The 21,204-nt window shown below is 40.3% G+C and overlaps 1 protein-coding gene across 2 annotated transcripts in view; it reads left to right on the top strand.

The window, feature by feature from the left end:
- Positions 1-702: 702 nt before the first annotated feature.
- The window catches only part of trpc4b (transient receptor potential cation channel, subfamily C, member 4b), a 35,765-nt gene continuing 15,263 nt past the window's right edge, over positions 703-21,204 (top strand). The window contains exons 1-2 of one of the 2 annotated variants that reach the window (XR_006983906.2): positions 703-1,298; positions 8,874-9,392. Coding sequence is in view for 1 of the 2 variants with exons in the window: in XM_017490858.3 (XP_017346347.1) it covers positions 891-1,298; positions 8,874-9,392 (927 nt within the window). In the remaining variant the exon portion in view is untranslated. The remainder of the gene's footprint in view (positions 1,299-8,873; positions 9,393-21,204) is intronic. The other variant, XM_017490858.3, reaches the window with a different exon arrangement.

Here is a 21,204-nt window from a genome sequence, read left to right as displayed (position 1 = left end):
AGTTAACTTAATTCACTGGTTACTCTAAAGCTGTAAACAAACAAACAAACAAACAAACAAGCAAGCAAGCAAGCAAAAAAAAAAAAAGATTATAAATAAATGACTTTAGTGCTTATACAATATATGGACATAACAGTGATTGCAGTAGCAGCCAGGTAAAGGGTATAGTGGTGAAGGTAAAAGATAAATAGCCTGCTAAAGGTACAAAAGATGTTCCATTAGTGGTACCACCACACTGACAAGGAAAGGAAAAGTTCTCCTTTTTTTTTTTTTTTCTTCTCCTGAGCATGTACAGGAGGTGAAGTACATGCAGAATTGTTTAGTGTCATGTGTTAATGAGGTCTGAGCTTCAAGGGGAGTTTCATTTACTACAGCAGTGAAATCCTGTTTATTTATCCATAGCCATTGAGATGCGTTTCCATGGTAATGCTGGTGCTTGTGTATGTATGCCTGCTCCGAGTTCACGCATTCATACACGAACTCATTAAACACGTGATTTTATTTAATTGACGGCGACGTAACACTAAATTTAAAATACACAAATAAATAAATAAATAAATACACGCTCTTGGTGAGCAATATTGGATGTGGATTCACTCAACAGGGTTAATGTGCATCTTGTCAGAGTTTGAACTCTTTAATTGTATGTTTTATACATTTATTTATTTATTTATTTCCATCATTATGGGCATGAGGTGCCAACAAGTCTACACTCTACGTAAGTGCATTAAACCGAATGGGTGGATGTTATTTCCGTGTCTCGTGCGCTGCTGCGTTTCACTAACCGGGTGTTTATCCGAGCACCACCACCAGTAGCACTTCTCCTCTTCTCCCTCCTCCTCCTCCTGTCCGTTTCTCAGATGCTCAGGATCCCGAGCTGACCGGGTGCGATGGCGCAGCTCTACTACGGCGGAGGCGGCGCGAGCGGCGGCGGCGGCAGAGGGAGCGCGTTCGCCTCGCGCCGCGATCGCATCCGTTTGCGCGTGGTGCGCGCCGAGCCGGAGCTGTCGGCGCTGGAGAAGGCGTACCTGAGCGCCGTGGAGAAGGGCGACTACGGCAGCGTGAAGCGCGCGCTGCGGGAGGCCGAGATCTACTTCAAGATCAACGTGAACTGCGTGGACCCGCTGGGGCGCACCGCGCTGCTCATCGCCATCGAGAATGAGAACCTGGAGATGGTGGAGCTCCTGCTGGCGCACGACGTGCATGTAGGGGACGCGCTGCTCCACGCCATCCGCAAGGAGGTCGTGGGAGCTGTGGAGCTGCTGCTCAACCATAAGAAGCCCAGTGGAGAGAAACAGGTCAGGAGCTCCACTTCATCTCACCTGGGTGTTTACTCCTTTACTTTTAAACTTTTATTATTATTATTATTATTATTATTATTATTATTATTATTATTATTATTGACACAGTAATATCTAATCCATTACTACCCTCTTAGAAATTAAGGTGCTAACTGTACTTTCCCCTGTCTCTGGAATGGTACCGGTGTGTATCTTTAACTTGTGAAGCTGCATACTGTATAATGTACCTTAAACAATTAAACTACTACTACTACTACTCTCTCTCTCTCTCTCTCTCTCTCTCTCTCTCTCTCTCTCTCTCTCTCTCTCTCTCTCTCTCTCTCTCTATATATATATATATATATATATATATATATATATATATATATATACACACACACACACACACACACACACACACACACACACACTATACTGCACTACATTCAACTTTTCAAGGTTAAAGATATATACTAAATGTACAAATCTATCGATACTGTACCAAACAAGAGACATGAAAAAGTCCAGTCTGGTACCTTTATTTCTAACAGTGTGTTGCAGTACACTGTACAGGCTACACTATAGCACTTATTAACTGATTAAGAGCGGAAGTTGTAACACTCGTAGCCCCTCTTTAGAGTATTCCTTAATGAGGTAATAATGATATAGGCCTATTTATACACAATAACGTAATAAACTAAAGTAATAACCACTAACGGGAGGACGTTGAGTACCTCGATTAAACTAACAAATGGAACCTTATAAGTCACAGCTTTCCCAAATTTAAGGTCTATGATTAAACCTTAACTTTCACTGTTCACAAAGCTTCGGTTTCTGAAGGATTCAAAAGCAATCGTGTATATAGTCATAATCTAAACAATATTTGATTTGAAAGTATATACTACCATACAGAATAACATGTTCATATTAGTATTATTATTATTTTTTAAAAATAGTATAGATTAATATATTAAATTCAATTCAATTCAATTTTATTTGTATAGCGCTTTTTACAGTAGACATTGTCTCAAAGCAGCTTTACAGAAATATCAACACGGTATACAGATATTAAAGGTGCGAATTTATCCCAACTGAGCAAGACACTGAGTGGCGACGGTGGCAAGGAAAAACTCCCTAAGATGTTTTAAGAGGAAGAAACCTTGAGAGGAACCCGACTCAGAAGGGAACCCATCCTCATCTGGGTAACAACAGTTAGTGTGAAAAAGTTCATTATGGATTTATATGAAGTCTGTATGGCGTTAAGAGCAGCCGTAGTCCCAGCAGTCTGGAATTAAAGAAGATTTGAGCTCCATCCAGAGGCAGAAAGGATCTGGATCTCTAGTATCTCCATAAATTCGTGTGGGGCTCGGCGAAAGGAGAGAGGGAGAAAAAAGATCATTATGACTGAATTATGATATAGATTAGCAATACCATATGTTTAATGTTTTGCATTGAACTGTCGTCTGAACTAAAGTGAATGTTAGTGATTAGGGATTTTTATTTTTTTTTTAAAAGTGACCCCCTTGTCTTAAATGACTAAAAAAATCATTAATCTAACTACAGTATAGGTAGTGAACTCTCCAGCGATGACTATGCTCTTACTGTGATGAATTAACACGTGCGTAGATGGACAATTAATGTAAGAGTTATACAATTCTGTACTGTGAGAGATATATTTAAATGGAGGATTTGGCTGTGTGCTTATTGTTAATACCGTTCAAATGCTGCGATGATCTCATCTGACATAAACACGCACGCATTATGATATATCCTCTCGGTTAGTACAATTCCCTAATGCCCTCCACCATGACTATCTGTTATCAGCTACACATCTGAAGTACTAAATATGTCCATTTCCTCTCTGAGTAACTCTCGGTTTACTCTCGTGCCTTCGATTAAAAGATTAGACGGCAAGGGAATGCATCGGTGATGTACAGCAGGTCCGGAAGCATTGTTTTTCTCTGGAGGTTAGACAAGAGCCGAGTGGGTGATTCTGAGAAACGGACAGGAAGGAAGGGAGGACCACTGAACCACTGGCGATTTAGAAAGACTGCAGATGTGATGCAGACCGTGTCCTCTAGCTCTGTGTCTCGATCGGATCCCGTCCCCCTGCTATTCTGGTGACCTTTTGATATGCAAATCGCCGTAATTAACATGTCTATAAATCACAAGCAGACGGATCGGTAGATGGTTTGTTCATTTATTTACTTATTTATTTATTTATTTATTTATTTATTTTTCAGTAGTGGGCGGATACGGAGGAACATAGTGACCGTCATGTGTGATATACCACCTCACTATGTGGCCTTGAATTTAGGCTTGCACATTTCTAACAGTCTAACAACAAACTGTCTCAAGCCGGTAAACACTTCCTACAACCCGGTAAACTTTGTATAATTCATATAAAAATAACGATCCATTTGGTAATTAATTCCGTTACCTTGTGACCCATATTGCAAATAAATACCCATGCTGAATTTGGATCTCCTTCTTGCCCAGGTACCAAGAGTGCCTGTTTGTAGCTATTTAAGCAAGACTATTATATGTACTGTTTATTTATATTTCATATCCAGCTTTGGTATGATACGCCTATGTCGGATTCAAATTGAATACATTCAATTAAAGTTTGTATAACGAGGCAGTTCCCAGAAACTGACCGACCACGTGATTAAATTTCTGGGAAATGCCTCCTTACTTAAACTGCATTTACTTTCTTTATGTCGCGTAACGTCATGTATTTAATTGACTACATTTCATAGATCTTAGAGCTGATTAGAATTATGCCGTTGTTGTTTTGGAACGATTAATCATCATAAAAGTATGAAGGGAAACCTTGACCTCTTGGAAGTATGTGCCAAATACTACAGACACCACACTGCCAAAACATGCGAATATGGGTGGAGCTACAACTCATAAGGATCACTGATTGCTCAAATACAATCATCAAGGAATCGTCATTATGATCTCGCTGGATATGACGGCGCCCAGTTTTGCCAACTTAGAGACTTTGTCGACCCCCGTAGAGACTTTAATTCAATAGAATGTGCCTAGCAACAAATCTGGAGACTTTTTGAGCAGATTCGACTACCTTGAACTCATCACGTCTCTCCAGCTCACATCACAGCTACTAATATACGAGGTGAGAGAGCAGGTTCGCTCGACTCATCGTGAGCATGTGATGCCTTGTGGCCAATCACCGACCACCATGTTTCCCAACGACCAATCACGGATCAGCACTGTTGATCCTACCCACGCACTTCTTTGTTCTTCAGTGTAAACTCTTCTTGGAGTTAGAAATAACATTGAGGGACTTTTAGAAAGTAAAGTATTTTGGTAATGCATAAACGTTTCGTCTGTGATGCCGTGACCGACGCTGACTTCTTTCTGTAAGAAATAATATATTTCTGAAATGAATTATAATCTGTTATTTTCTATTCTGACAGATTGCTCTGGATTCAGATTAGTAAACATAGTGCACCATACTGCATTGTACGGTGTGGGAAAAAAACACTAAAAAACATTAAAAAATATATATATATAATGCTTATTTGACTACTTGTTTACTGGCATAATTTTTCACCACGCTTGGTCATGCTAGTCTGGAAAGAGTCGTCATTATATTGTGCTTTTGCTTGCTAGATTGTCCTCATCTCTCTGGGAGTTCCACAGCTTGGGCTTCAGGATGGATATTGCAGAGAGATGTGCTAATCACCCCCCGTCCTCTAATCACCACTTGTCTCTCAAAGTCACAGCCGTGCACTCTTGGGGGTTCTGACATGCACACGCATTAATAACGTTTCTCCCACACACATTCCCCAACCTATTCTCCTCCATTTTCATTTCGTATTGTTCTATATTCAAATACCGTGTATATCTTTAACATCTCCACTGCTCCACTCTCCATGTGTCTTACAAAACTTTGTATTCGGCAGCACTGTTGAAATAGTGGAGCTTATTTATTTGAATTATTATCATTTAAAGGAAGGCAAGAATCCCTTTCTTTAACGTTCAAGGGTTTTTGGATATCCGTCAATCCATCCATTTTCCGTACCATTTATCCGACACAGGGTTGCAGGGAGATGGATGCTGTGTGGTGGGCGTTCTGGTGCACTGTGGCTGTCGTCGCATCATCCAGGTCGATGCTACACACTGGTGGTGGTTGAGGAGATTTCCCTCATACAATGTAAAGCGCTTTGAGTGCCTAGAAAGGCGCTTTATAAAATCCAAGGAATTAACGAACGTGCCATCAATACATCATGTTAGAGGATGGTGCCAATTACTCAAACTGGACAAATTGCGTAAAGTACTTTTCCCAGAGTATTATAGTGGTACTCTCTCTCTATCTCTCTTTCTCTCTCTCTCTCTTCTTTTTAATTTAATCCAAATTTCCTCCAATTGATTCACTGTAAAGCCCCACTTACTATCTTGCACTCTGCTATCACATACCATTTGCTCATTTGTCTAATGCTATCCAAAGTGACTCGCCTTACAACTGAGACAGGATATAACTGAGCAGTTGTAAGTTAAGGGACTTGCCCAAAGACTCAACACCGGCAGCTAGGGAACGCTGGGATTTGACCTTCTCATAACATTCCGAGCAGTAGTCCAGAGCCTTAACCAGTGAGCCAACACTTCGCATAACTATCAACCACATTGTTCCCATAACAATGTGGGAGGGTCAGCGCTTTCTCCAAGACACATTAAGCCAGCCACTGGATCTTTTAGAGTTCATTTCAGTTCATGCTGTATGGCTGCTGAACACGTCTGAAGGAGATTTCTGTCTGTGGTATATACAGTACATAAAGCAATGATTATGAATGTGATTGGATGTTATCTTTATGATTGACAGGGTGAGAGGTTGATTGCCATCCTTTTCATCCACAAACCACAAACAGTTATTCTCTCTTGGATGTTATTGTCCATGTGGGTTTGAACTCGCAATTTTACTATAATCCATCCATCCATCCATCCATCTTCTATACCGCTTTATCCTTTTCAGGGTCACGGGGAAACCTGGACATCCCAGGTTGCATGGGGCACAGGGTATTTTACTCTAATGTTTCAGAATATGCTTTAAGTTGCAGGACCTGTTTCAGTTATTTCAGCATAACTGCTAAGCTTACTGTAACTTTCCTTCACTTAATGAGTATAATATCTTTGAAACTTGTGCATGTATTGAATCTCCATCGATTTTTTTGGAAACTTCAAAGTGCAGCTAAGTGAGAGCACTTCAACATGATTTTGTGTCAGAGTCACGCCTTTTAAGATTGGCCTGCAACCTTTGAACTTTTCAGAGGAACATTCAGAACGCCGCTGGTGAATATCTGCGGCTGGAGCGAGACATTATACGCATATGTATGACACTTTATAAATGTTTTACCCTTCTGAGAAACTTTCAGGATAGGCACGGTGGATAGCGAAGGCTGGAGTGTGCAGTGATATTTAAATAGCGTGTACCTTTCAACTTTACTAGCGCACTGCAGACCTTATTTGTATTTCAGGAGTGCGCATTATCTCAACCAGCCTTTTATCAGCTTGCTTAGAGGTTTGGCTCGAGTTGTTTGAATGAACAGGAAAATATTTACTATGTATGCTGGCTCTTTGTGCTGATCTGTGTGTATACTGAAATTGGATTTAACAAGCATTCCAGAGGTGACATGACACCTGTGACCATACTTTAACTCATCGTGTTCGATCTAGAAAACCGCATCACGGTGCAAGTCAGGTCAGGAGTTTCGTGCGAGTAGTTTTTGGGGGTCTTGGGCAGTCATTTCTGGAAGTAAAATGTGTCAGAAAGTGTGAAAAGTAATACGGAGACTACACTTTGAAACATTCGATCTTGTGGAAAATTTGCAATCTAGATCCCAAAGCTGCTTTACAAGGACCCAAGGGTGACCGTGGTGAGGAGGAAACCATTTTAAGAAAGACTGAAGAGTCAGCAGGTCATGCCTGTCCTTTTCTGGCCAGCAGTGGGAATAACGGGTTCTTCCCGTTAGATAGAGCAGGAATTTTAGATGATAAAGAATATACATTGGTTAGCAATGAGTCCAGCAATCACTGTATAAAGAGGGAGCAAGCTTGTTGTGCTCTGGAGGAGACCAGGAGCTCATGGTTCATGGGATGGGAGAAGGGGCTTGTAGTACTCTGGATGGAAGAAGGTCATTATGGTCCTCTGAATGACAGCAAGCACGAGTGGTCCCCTGGATGGGAGCAGGAGCATATTGTGCCCTGGATGGGAGGAGAAATTTGCAGTCCCTTGGGATGGGGGGAGGAGTTTGTTGTCCGCTGGATTTGAGCTGGAGCTTGTGGTCTCTGGATTGTAGGAAGACCCTGTGGCGTCCTGGATGGAAGCAGTAGTGTGTTCAATTCAATTCAGTTTTATTTGCACAGCACTTTTACCAATGGATATTGTCCCAAAGCAACTTTACAGAAATATATAAATTCAGGATGTAGATGTAAAATGTATGAATTTTCCCTAGTGAGCAGCCAGAGGCGACATTGGCGAGGAAAAACCCCCTGAGACGATATGAGGAAGAAACCTTGAGAGGAACCAGACTCAGAAGGGAATCTGGGTAACAATGGATAGTGCGGTTATAAATAAGTAAATCCCTTCTATAAATGTCCTAATACTACATGCTGGTCCCTTGAGAGGAGCAGGAGCTTGTGGTAATTTGGATAGAGCAGGAGTTTGTAGTTCCCTGGTTGTGAGAAGGTGCTTGTAGTCCCCTGAATTGGAGCTTGTGGTATTTTGGATGGAAGCAGGAGCTTGGGGTCTCCTAGATGGGAACATGTAGGTGTGCTACTGAATGGCAAGAGTTATGTTGAAGGAATTTGTAGGCTTCAGTGTCAGAAGTGAGTAGTATAAACTGAAATGAATCAGTGTATTAAATGCCACAGACGGACAGAACACAGACAACCACAGCTTAGAAGTAGTCTTTTTTGTTGTTGTTGTTGTTGGAAGCTAAAAACAAGTCCCACCTTCCATATTACAACACATCCATTCACCTGCTACAGTATATACTGTATTGTATAAGCATTAAGTGTAAACCCATGCAACATTATCATCACGAACGCATCCCAGAACAGATTTTTACATCATCTTGTTACTCTATTTTTACTGTCCCCGGGATGACGGGATGGTGGTAGTCTGGAGCCTTGATTAAGTCTGTTTCATATAAGCGATTTCTTTTAAAAAATCCATAGGCAATTTGTGAAATCATGTGGCGTCACTGTTTTGCCAACGGGTTATTATTAAATGTTCAAAACACATGCTTGCAACCTGGCTAATTTTCCAGCTAGCTAGATAACAGTGTAAATCAAACATGCGAATTAGCTTTGAGTTTAGTGTCATGGCGTGGGCAGAGGAAATAACTATGAACTCGGTATTTTAAAAGAGGTAAGAAGATGGCGGTCTTCAGTTTGACTGTGTCGTTTGTCTTTACCAGAAAGGAATCAAATGATATATTTCATGTTAACGTTTGATATCGTACAAAATGTTCCAGGTCATATTAAGCAACTATATAAAACAACCAATGCTGTGTTCTATCCTCCAGCTCTTTTCATATAATTGCCCATCTTTCTTATTTGTAACAGGTTCCACCTATCCTGCTGGACAAACAGTTCTCTGAATTCACCCCAGACATTACGCCCATCATCCTCGCTGCCCACACTAACAATTACGAGATTATTAAGATGCTGGTACAGAAAGGTGTGTCAGTGCCTCAGCCCCATGAGGTGCGCTGTAACTGTTCTGAGTGCGTATCCAGCTCAGATGTGGACAGTCTCCGCCACTCGCGCCTACGCCTTAACATCTACAAGGCCCTGGCAAGCCCGTCACTCATCTCACTGTCTAGTGAGGACCCGTTCCTGACCGCCTTCCAGCTCAGCTGGGAGCTCCAAGAGCTCAGCAAGGTGGAGAACGAGTTCAAGGCAGAGTATGAGGAGCTGTCTTATCAGTGTAAGCACTTTGCAAAGGACCTGCTGGACCAGACACGTTCCTCACGCGAACTGGAGCTTATCCTTAACTTCCGTGATGACCTTAGTCTTCTGGATGAAGAAAGCAACAACGAGCTGGCTCGGCTTAAACTGGCCATCAAATACCGACAGAAAGAGGTGAGTCCCTTCTTGTAGGAACAGAGCATATCTGTGTTTCTGATATAACCTTATTTATTTATTTATTTTAAACCTTAACAAAAATGCTTTCGTGAGGAATGGGTGAGATTTGATGATGTTTTATTATTTATTTATTTTTATCAGAGACATGACATTTCCAAGATAACAGTCATACACAAAGTCCAAAATATAGTTATTAACAAAAACGATTTGAAGATGCTCACATGGGCGCGTCAGCCAAATATCTCGCGGAGGTATGCCATAAACTGTTATGTTAAAACAATCAAGAATAATGTATCGATCAGTAGAGAAGACGAACTGAGGAAAATTACCAAGAAATCCAAACACGCCTTAAATAAGAAATGACAGGACACAAATAACAACCTAGCGAGCAGCCAGGAATCGTGGAATGGAATCGTATCACATTCATAACACACCCAGAACTGCGAAGGGAAGACACAGATATTTTGAGAAATCTATATACCTTAAAATGATAGATATTCGCTGCCCGGTTTTCAGCACTGATGAAGTTCTTTAGACGAGTGCAATTTTAGGAAAAAAAAAAAAAAAGATTCAAATTAGAAACCTAAACTGTTTATTGGTTTGTCGCTCTAAGTGAACATTTCGTCTTTGTATGTAGTATCCTACCACAGATGGCTTCCTAGCTCAGAGGTTTCCAAGCAGTAAAACGAATCCAGGTCATTCCAAATGAGCTGAATGGCCGAAAACGTTTAGATACAGCGAGGCGGCAAGATAGAAGCTGACGAAACAGAAAGAAAGTCTGCATTAGAAATAAAATGTTAGGACGAGTAAGTATTGAATTTTCTTTGGCTCCCTCAGAGGGAACCCCTTAATGATGTGTGTAGATTTCTGCAACATAACGCATTCTAGCAGAGAGCATTTTCACGATTTTGTTTTTTATGTAATGCAGGTACACAGTATATGCGATCGGACCTGCGACCATACGTTCTATATACATGTATAATAAAGGCGGAATCGGTGGCTGTTGTAGCTCGTTTGTATGAGCAATGCAAAAAGTCATTTTCGTCACCAATGGTGTGGTCTTAAGATCAGGACCTTGGAGATCACATAATGGGCAGTTATTCCCTTCAGTCTCTTCTGACTTATTGCTGTGAAAACTGACCTCGCTCTAAGGTCTGACACCATGTGTGGTCATACTCAGGTCTTTTAGGGACAATTCTTCATTTCTTTCTTTTTCTTTTTTTTTTTTTTTTTTTTACATTTATGTAGCCTTTTTAAAGCCACGTCTTCACTTCCATAACTCCCGTTTATAGATTATAGTGTTCAGTGGGTAAAGAAACTACAATAAAGAAGATTTTTCTCTGTCCTCTGTCTGTATAATGGAAGCGATAGGCATTTTTATTGCTTATTAGTACAAATAACCTGGTAATTATGTCGAACGTGATTTTAAAAAAAAAGCATTGTTTAAGCAAGTACATAGGCACAAGCATATTATGTGGTTAAATAAACTCATTTGGAAAACCGCATGATGGGCCGTAGAGCTTGTTTATGTTTGCACGGCCCTCCTGTCAGTCGTTTTATTGACACGCCCTACACGCCCTTTACTCTCACACCATCTCAATTGGTTTGGGGAAAAAAAAAAACATGCCAGAAACCAGTAAGTGTCCAGTACAGCCACATAATTTTCCTGTAATCCTTTGGTAGTGCTTTTCCATGATGGAGAGACTTATTACTGGAGAAGGGAGTGAAGCGGGATGCAGAGTTAATAATATTGCTAATGGACATTGTGTAAATACAGAGTGTTCCAAAAGTCTCCATATATAGGGGACTACGTATGCTAGGATCACATTGGCCGTGCTTTTGTCGGTGGATGTTCGTACGTAGACGTCCACCTCACACCTCCAGTCTTTTTGAATTTGTCAATAAGATTAGCAACAGTGTCGAGTGTGACGTGCTTGCCATGTTTCTCTGTTAAAGTCCAACAGCTCTGCAACAGCTTCCTGATGGTAATGGATAGCTAAGATAAGGATAGATAATGCTAGCTAAATCCCATAGAACTAACAAGGCTAATTAGCTAACACCAGATGTGGCAGTCAGCTTAAAAGCTCATGAGAGCTCATTACAAAGAAAACAGGACAGCAAAGACTCTCTTAACCATTCTAGCTTTGGGGTTCAGTGTTAGCGAGTTCACAGTCTTATCTGCATGGGAGTTAGCTAACGATTCTAACTAAGAGAAGAGGTCGGCGGTTCGATTTCCGACCCACACGACTCCACTGAACTCCACCGAACCCCAAGTCGCTCCCGATGGCAAGTTAGCGCCTTGCGTGGCAGCTCTGCTACCACTGGTGTGTGTGTGTGTGTGTGTGAGTGTGTGTGTGAACGGGTGAACGAGACACAGTGTAAAGCGCTTTGGATAAAAGCGCTATATAAGTGCAGACCATTTACCATTTAGAAACCCGGCTGAGAAAACAGGATAGCAAAGGCACTCTTGACTATTCTTATAACTATGTGGTGCATTGCGCATGTTTATAGTGTGAGGGTATAGCAACACTGGGAGACAGACATACTGTAGAGTGCTTGGTTAATATGATGAGACAATAATTTGCTGGGGGTAATTTAAACGTAATGGCATGTCATACATTTTCAAATGTAATTGAATGAATAATGAACAGTCTATAGCCACAGTATTCACTGTTAACAATGTTAGGTATGTTTAAAGTCTGTTGATAACAAAGTACGGCAATGTCCATAATAAACAGCTTACCTCAAGACTTGAAAGTGATGGCATGATAATCATCGGTAAAGCTAATTCTCAATAAACCTTCTGGCTAGTTTCTGGGAGTGTGGCTTTGTGTTCAAAAGGATTCAATCGTTTCAGTGTTGTTGAACTCCTCCGAATGAATTCTGGAGACCCAGTGATCACAGATTCTGACTAATCTCAACAAATCGACCTTTAAGCACTAAATGTATTGTCTAGTTAAAAAAAATTCTGTATCCAGTTTATTTTACTTTACATTTAGAGCTAAATGTAAACGTTTTAGTTGATATCTTAGTTTGTTGAAAACACCCCCCCCCCAAAAAAAAAAAAAAAAAAAAAAAAAGTTAAATACTTACTAGGTTTCCAATAAAGTTTTCTCAGAAGTGTACTGAACGCTGCAGAAGTTTTAACATTCTCCCGAGTCGGGGCTCATTTGTTCCGATGCTTGAAGGCGGGACGGTTGATTTCCTTTCTCTAACAACCGTACTAAGCCAGGGAATTAACTACTGAGTTGAATCGTATGTCTTTGAGCAAGGAAATCAACAAACTAGGCTGGATTTCCAGCCTTCCAGGATCGGAATTGATGACCCCTGGTCTAAGCCATATGCTCTGCTGGTGAATGGCCCCTTTAGGGTGCAGATAGCTATTGTACCATTGAATAAAGGTGTTCTTTCACTGAAAACCTTTAAGAACAAAATGTTCGGGAGAGGAACAAGCAAAACTGTTTTATTTTGGAAACAAAGGGCATCGTTTTATCTTCATGTAAAGTCATAATAGCCAGTGTGTAATGATGGAAAATGGCCACCACGTTGTGATTTTTAATCAGTGTAGACTTGCAAATTTTGTCCACACGAGGCAGTCCAAGAGAATGCTCTTAATGCTTTCCGACAGGGAGTAGAAGTAGAAAGCAAAAGCCCACCTAAAAACAGCCTAGTTTCCAGTCTAGTCTCCAGCAAAGCACGTCGTAACAGAACAAACATTCGGGAGAGGCTCTGGACTAACTCATGGCAACCGTGAGAGCTTGGCACCTAATCCTGAGAAACATAAGGACAGAGCATGAATCCTATATTTGCCACAGAAACAGCTGCAAGAAATAAATAGGCTTGTTTGGGAAATTAATCAGTTCCATCATGATTATTTCAGGACAAAATGCAATGGCAATGCTGCCTGAAAATATACTTGACACGACAATCAGTATACTTAATGCACAATGGGGATATACACGTATGATGTAAGCTCTCTAAATCACTGCCAGACAGTAATAGTCTATAAATGTAGCTGTGAAGAAGTGCAGAAATAACCCCGGCGCTAGGATAGTCACTTCTACTCGTTTCCGCATGAGGACACACCCTCTCATATTATCACGTTATGGATCAGCAATGAAATTGCCAGAAGCTATGCTACCGACCACCATAGGAAATGAAACCTATTTTTGCTGCTATTTCGAACCCTTAAGTCTATTTTTCCTACTCCAAGAACATTTTTAATGCGCAAAAATAAACGTGTTTATAATGCTAAATCTTTTTTTTTTTTTTTTTAGAGCTCATCAGAAACTGTATTTTGATACTTTACATAATTTGCTTATTGCCTTTTTTTTTTCTTCCCTTGTCGTGGAAAGAACATCAACTGTCCCGACACACCAAGTCTAAACTCTTGTGGACTGTAAATACGGCACAGACTCAGTCCAAATCAATTACAAATACTGGGAAAAACTTTATCTGAATAAAGCTGTGCAGCTTATGATGCTTTGCATAATTATTCACCCTTCTGGAACTTTTCCATGTTTTTTTAGCCTGGAACTGAAATGAACTTAATTGGGATTATATGTCATGAATCTACACAACATAGACCATAATGCTCAAATGAAGGGGACAGACAATATTGGTCGTTAAACCGAAATATTTTATTTATTTATTTATTATAAGCTGGGCACGCCCCATTCTGGTGATACCCTTAAATTATTTCTGATGCAACTAGTTGCTAGCAGAAGTCGCATAATTAGTTGAATGGAGTCCACAAAGTGCTGTGTTTGCCAGAATCTCAGCATGGGTCATCACCCAAAGAACACTTTCCATACAGTGAATCATGGTGGTGGTAGCGTTGCGTTGTGGGGAAGTCTTTCATCAGCAGGGACTGAGAAACTGGCAAGGGTTGAGGGCAAGATATACTATGTTGCCAAAAGTATGTGGACACCTGACCATCAGTCCCATAAGTGGGCCTTTCCCAAACAATTGTCTAGAATGTTGTTGTATGCTACAGCTTTAAAATTTCCTTACACTGGAATTAAAGGGCCTAAACCTGTTTCATCATGAGAATGCCCCTGGACACAAAGCAAGGTTCATAAAGACATGGTTTGCCAAGGTCGATGTGGAAGAACCTGAGTGGCCTGAAATACTAGGTTTCTAATAAAGTTTTCTTAAAAATTCTCCCGAGTCAGGGCTCATTAGTTCCGATGCTTGAAAGCAGGACGGTTGATTTCCTTTCTCTAACACCCACACTAAGCCAGGGAATGAACTAGTGAGTTGAATCGTGTGTCTTTGAGCAAGAAAATCAACAAACTAGAAAAAATTAGAAATTTCCCTACACTGGAACTAAACTTGTTTAAGGTTTGTGAAGGTTGCCGTGGAAGAACCCGAGTGGCCTGAGCTCTGACCTCAACCCCACTGAACACGTTTGGGATAACCTACAACTCTGACTGCGCACCAGGCTTTCTTACTTGTCATCAATGCCTGACCTCTGATTCTAGAGAAAAGCCTTTTCGGGTCAGCAGGAGAATTAAGACGGGCGGACATTCACCTTCCAACAGGGCAGAAGGTGCCCTATCTGATTTAGAATCTGTGGCCCGTGACAAGAATTGAAAATAAATCACCATTCACCAGTGGTCTCCATCCAGTCGGACAGAGCTCGAGGAAAGATTGGCAAAAAGGAAAAAGAAAAATATGAGCTATTGGGCCAAAATATCCAGCATCCAGATGCGCAAACTGATCGAGACATATCCCAGAAGTCTTCCAGCTACAACTGCAACACAAAGAGCTTCAACCTAGTATTACCCCAGGGGTGAATACTTATGCAATACCTATGCAAGGCACATTTAAAAATGGCAACTTGAAAAAATGTCAACAAACCTGGATTTCAGAATTCTCATGTAATTCGGGTGCACTGAAGAGTCAAAATAGAAAAAAATAGAAACAGCTCAAATTGTGTGTCCTTAGGAACAGAATGAATAGGGCTTTTGGAGGAACTACACACATGGTTCATCTGTTTGCTGTACTGTTGTTGAGTGTTGAGTGTGCTGTGACAGATTAAGAGTACCATAAAATGAACATTTAGCGTCGCAAAGCAGACCCCTCATTTCTGGCCCTCACCCAATTCAATTACACTTAGCCATCTCCAGGAAAATCACAAAAGCAACGGTCATTAAGTTTTTTAATATCCATCAGTTATACATATAACAACACAACGGTTGTTGTTAAAAAAAAAATAATGAATGACTCTATATTACTGAATTAAATACTCTAATAATTGTGTAAAGTTTTCTTGCCTTGCTAATGAATGGATATGAAAGTCCCAGCCTAGGGGAAAGTCAATCAGTTACAAGAATGACATCATTCCAGTTTTTACCATCCATCCATCCATCTTCTATACTGCTTATCCTTCCGGGGTACACCCTGGACAGGGTGCCAATCCATCACAGGGCACAATCACATGCACCCATTCATACACTACGGACACTTTAGACACACCAATCAGCCTACCGTGCATGTGTTTGGACTGGGGGAGGAAAAAGGAGTACGCGGAGGAAACCCCCGCAGCACGGGGAGAACACGCACACTCCGCACACACAGGGCCACGGTGGGAATTGAACCCCCTGGAGGTGTGAGGCGAAAGTGCTAACCACTAAGCCACCGTGCGCTACAGTATTTACTGTTAGTTTGTTTGTCTGAGACAAAGCTCTAAGCCTTTGTAAAATTGCATTGAGGGGGATGCATTGAGATACTATTGGTTCTCTCTCGCCAGTCGTGACTCATGTGAGCAACCGCCTGGTGCATGCGCAAATAAATTTTGCACAAGGTTAATTTGGTAGAAATGAACCGAATTTTTCTGAAACGCTTTTGTTAGCGTGATCATACGTCATCTTTTTCCCGAACATGTCCTCATTTTCGGATTTCTACATTTGAGAAAACGTCCGGGATTCGTCTTTAGATTCATTATGATGCGCTTATGGTCTAATCGTCACGCCTGTAATTCCCGCCTTCTCACAACTATTGGTCAAATTCCTGCTTCTCAACCGTTAGCCTACTCTCAGCGACACGTGAAAGCGAAGCGCTGTTGTGTACGGCGTCGAATGGTTGCTCGACAATAGCTGCACATGACGATATCGAAACAACGCCCACGGCCATACAAGGTCATTTTAAGTTTCGTGTTATCATATTGCTTCGTATCACATCGCCATTCAGATGTGTAAATGATGGTAGAAGGTACACTCACGGCATCTGATATTTTATTTCATTCCGTGGAACAAATCTTAAAACGAATCCAAACATTGAACACTTTAAACATTGGATTTTATTTACATATGCGACCTTGAAATAATCCAAAAGTAATCAGATTACATGACTTCCATATTGTGATACTTGGATTACGTCACTGATGACATTTTTTATGCGGTAATTTATAACTGTAACGGAATATATTTTTATAGAAACCCTCCCAACCCTGCAGATCACCCAGGACGCATACCGACGCCAGGTGTGAACAGGGCCTCAGTTGTTCTGTCAGGAGTAGTCTGGTGTAATTAAAAGCTCGACACTGTACTTCTTCGGCATTAGCTTCATGTTATGGCCAAGAACATCCTTACCTCTGTCAGTATAACGCCTCAGATTGAGTTTCTTTGTTTTATTACGTTGTTAAATGTCACTTCCATCACAACAAATTGTATGGAAGAGTCGCGTAAAAGTAGCCTTTCCTTGTAACGACCCATAAAATCCATAGTTTGTCCACGACTGTGTGCCATGGTCAGATGATACCAAAACCTCTATATAAAGGTAAGCTCCCCCATCTAAACTGAAATATGGTTGTGGATCAGTGATGCTCTGGTTTTGCAGCAGCTGGTCTTGAGGTTTTTGTGGAAATGAACGGCAACATAAACTCTACCAGTACCAGGACGTATTAAGCCGAAACCCGGTTGCCTCTTTCAGTAGGAAACATAGCCACACGAACAAAGAAAAGGTTGTGGGAAGAGAAAATGTATGTTTTATCTGTCGTTTTGAGACCTATCGTAAATGATGTGCATGGAAGAGGACAGTCCACATGTGCAAACTTAAGAATATGAAGGAGCTTGGAATGGAGGACTGGCCCATTATCTCGCTATACGTTTTTCCAAGACATTGCAGAATGCGAATGTGTCATGCTCTCTATTGGGGGCTTCAGTATATTAATTGAGAGCTTGTTGATCATTATGAAATGAGTTTTTGTATATAGTAATAAACCCATGAACGGTAAATCTGCATTTTAGACAGCATGTGAAATTGTTTTTCGTAAAAACCTACTGATAGGTTCAGAGTGAATGACTATTTAACTGCCTACAGACACAGGGAATTGAGATGATGGAGCCTTTATCACTCGTGCAAGTCACACAAACCCTCTATATTAGCGCCGGTCTTGTTAATGTAATTGTTATTCACTCGAGAAATGTTCTTGGACTTGTTTCATTGGGCTTGTTAGAACCCATCTCCCACTCCATGTGTTAATTTGATTCTGAGATTAGCAGCCCTAATGATGTTGTCTTGAATGAGATTGTGAGACTCGTATTAAATTAAAAAGAGATCGTTCTTCGGGATCCAATCAATATTGTGACATTAGTGACACATATAATAATTGTAGGCATTTTTCACACAACCTGGTGTAAATGGCATTAACGCCGGGCTGGTTGGATGCTAGGCATGCTTTATGCTGGGCTTGTTAGCTCTCAAGAATGCGACTGGTTCATTAATATGTCATGTATGTGATGTGCTATCAATGTTTGTTTGTTTGTTTGTTTTTGAACAAAAACATGTTAATAATAGAGATCAGGAGTTGGTGGTCATTGCATTTGATTTTTTTTCTAAACATATTGTTATGACATCCAAGCAAAATTGTCCAAGTTTGTTGGAGGCTTATGAATGCTGCATTAAGTCAGAGTTTTGTAAAATTGCATCAGCAGAGGATGTTATATTCCTGTCCAAGGACAGAATCCTACAGCGTGAGATGCAATAATCAGACAGATTCACAGCGGTACAGGCACACTATACGTATACGTATTTGTACTTTTCAGTTTTCACCTGGAGAATCCCATCAGCAGCAACCCAAAGATGAAATAAAAAAGAAATGACTCAGTGATCGATACCGATTCGTTCACCATAAGTGACTCGTTCAAAAGGACCGAATCGCGTATGAACAAAACAACTACTTTATGCCGAGGTCATGAGACTTTGTTATGTTGAGATCACAAGAAAGGAAAAAAAAAAAAATAATAATAATAAATTAATAAATAAAATAATAATAATAATAATAATACATGACCTCTTAGGGCTTCTGTATATTTTACCCGTGAAGTCACTTTTAATTAGGTTTTAGAGGGACGCTTTAAAAAGGTATATCAGTAATCCTCAAGGTCCAATTATGTATCTTAAATGATAATGTACATTGTAATGTACATTACAATTACAATATACATTATTATATTCATATTATAAAAAAAAAAAAAACCAAACATACTAAACCAGGTGTCCGATCTGATCGGAAGCCAAGTGGCCACTGGTTGGTTGGAATGAAAACCTTCCCTTTGCAGATAAAATTGGACACCAAGGCACACAAAATGTACCCTTGATGGTACCATACCAGTGATAAGGAAAGGTATGGTTTGGTACATTTGTTTCTGAGATTGTAGGGGAATTTCCTTTGGAGCTTCGTATCAGTGATTGTAAAGTTTTTCTTGAGTGACATCGTTGAAAATGACCTGAAGCCATTACTTGTGTTCTAACTGAACGACTAGTCTTATTCGTTTTAAATTACGGATCGTTTCTTTCAAGTCATCAATACGAAACATGTGAGTGTCACGAGATCTTTACGACATCTGTGCGTATAATTGAAACACTGAAATAAGTGATTCAAACTTGTCACGTGACACGTATACGACGCCGAGCTGATCCGTTGAGGCTCGAACGTGAGTGAGTGTGTATGAATAGTTTCCACGAATGCCGCAGTTATCGTGTAAACGTTCTGGCAAATGGTTTACGGATCAACTCATTCTTATCCAGCTTGACAAATGAGGCACAATGTTTTTAAAAGACCTGTCTAATGGTTTCAAAGCGCTCTTGGCCGAGAAGGAGATTATGATTACGATTTTCCGATCCCTTATCGCACTTTCATGCCGCGAATCCATCACGGAGTGATGCACAACCCTTATTTTTGCGTTTGACGTCGCTCATGTTGTTCTGGGATCGTTTCTGTTATTCAGTCGTAACTAAACAATGCCGAAACGGCAATTTAAAGCGACACGTAGCCGCGTCATGTAAAATGATGAAAAGGGGGAGAAAAAAAATAAATAAAATACATCCGTGCACTCTCTCTGAGGAAGTGTTTATTTCTGAATCAGACCCACGAGTCCAGGCTCACGTCATCTAGCCGTAATCAGAGCTGATGGAGAACACTTAAAAGCGTGTTAGCTTTGACCCCATTACCCAGAGAACAACTGGCTCGGGTCTAACGAGGAATCGTTCGATGTAATTTACTTAGGCTCCAATTCACTTCTCCTGGGCTGAGCAGCAGCTCGGTTAATGCCTGGAGACAAATCTCAAGGGAGAAGTGATAAAAAGACATGAGGAAGAAATGGAAGGGATTTTTTTTACATTTCCTTTTTCAAAGATTAAGCCTACTTTGGAAGGAAAAAAAACACAAAAAAAAACCAACCCACAGTTTCTTTTTTAGCAGCGTATGTTAAGCGCTCATTCCTTCAAAATGTCATTTGATGGAAGTGAGAGGGCAAGGTGACTTCATCACAATGTCAGCTGTAATCGCAGAGGCTCAGCGGGGTTGAAGGGCAAAATGAATCAGCGCGGAAAAGACAGACCTCCTGCCTACTAGTCCATTACCACTTCATCACTAGTCTTATCTAACATTATTATGCACAGGCCATGCTGTTCCTGAACACTCATGTTTGAGAGAGAAAACAATTTTACCACAAAGACCCCCGTGTCTGTGAACAAGAGGTCCATTTTGTATCTCCGATGTGTGCAAAACAGCAGTAAGAAAACATGGAGGCAAAACTCTTGTGTAACGCTAGTTAACAATAAGCAGCTCGTCTAACTAGCAGCTCATTTAACTAGCCAAACGTAGCACAGTTCTGCCTCCTTGGTTTCTACTGGCTCGCAAAACTGCGGCTGATGAATTCTCCTGGATCAAGGGTCATAAACTGGGGGATCGACCTATACAGACCCAGCTACACTTTTCAGTAGTTTAGACTGAATGAAGAAGAAAGAAATGAAGCAGTATCATGCAAGCAAGTGTGCGGTTATACTGAATATTGGCACAGCTGCGATTCGGTGTAGGCATGTAGCCACAAGGCGAGTGCTGAAGCATTGCCGTTAAAGGTGCTCCCGGTGAAATGAGCGTCTCTTCTTCCCTTTTCACTTTCATCTGAACAGCTTTCATATTCAAGTCAAAAATGTAATTCCTAGAAAGTATATAATAGTAATAACAATAATAATAATAATAATAATAATAATAATAATAATAATAATAATAATAATAATAATGACAATAATAATAATGACAATAATAATAATAATAATAATAATAATAATAATAATAATGACAATGATAATAATAATAATAATAATAATAATAATAATAATAATAATAATAATAATAATAATGGAATAATATTATTAATAATAATAATAATAATCATAATAATAATAATAATGACAACAACAACAATAGTAATAATAATGATAATGATAATAATAATGATAATGATAATAATAATGATAATAACCACAATAATAATAATAACACCAACAATACTACTAC

Source organism: Ictalurus punctatus, chromosome 17 (genome assembly GCF_001660625.3).
Source record: "Ictalurus punctatus breed USDA103 chromosome 17, Coco_2.0, whole genome shotgun sequence".
Taxonomy (NCBI): domain Eukaryota; kingdom Metazoa; phylum Chordata; class Actinopteri; order Siluriformes; family Ictaluridae; genus Ictalurus; species Ictalurus punctatus.
This window is presented reverse-complemented; position numbering and strand designations above follow the sequence as displayed.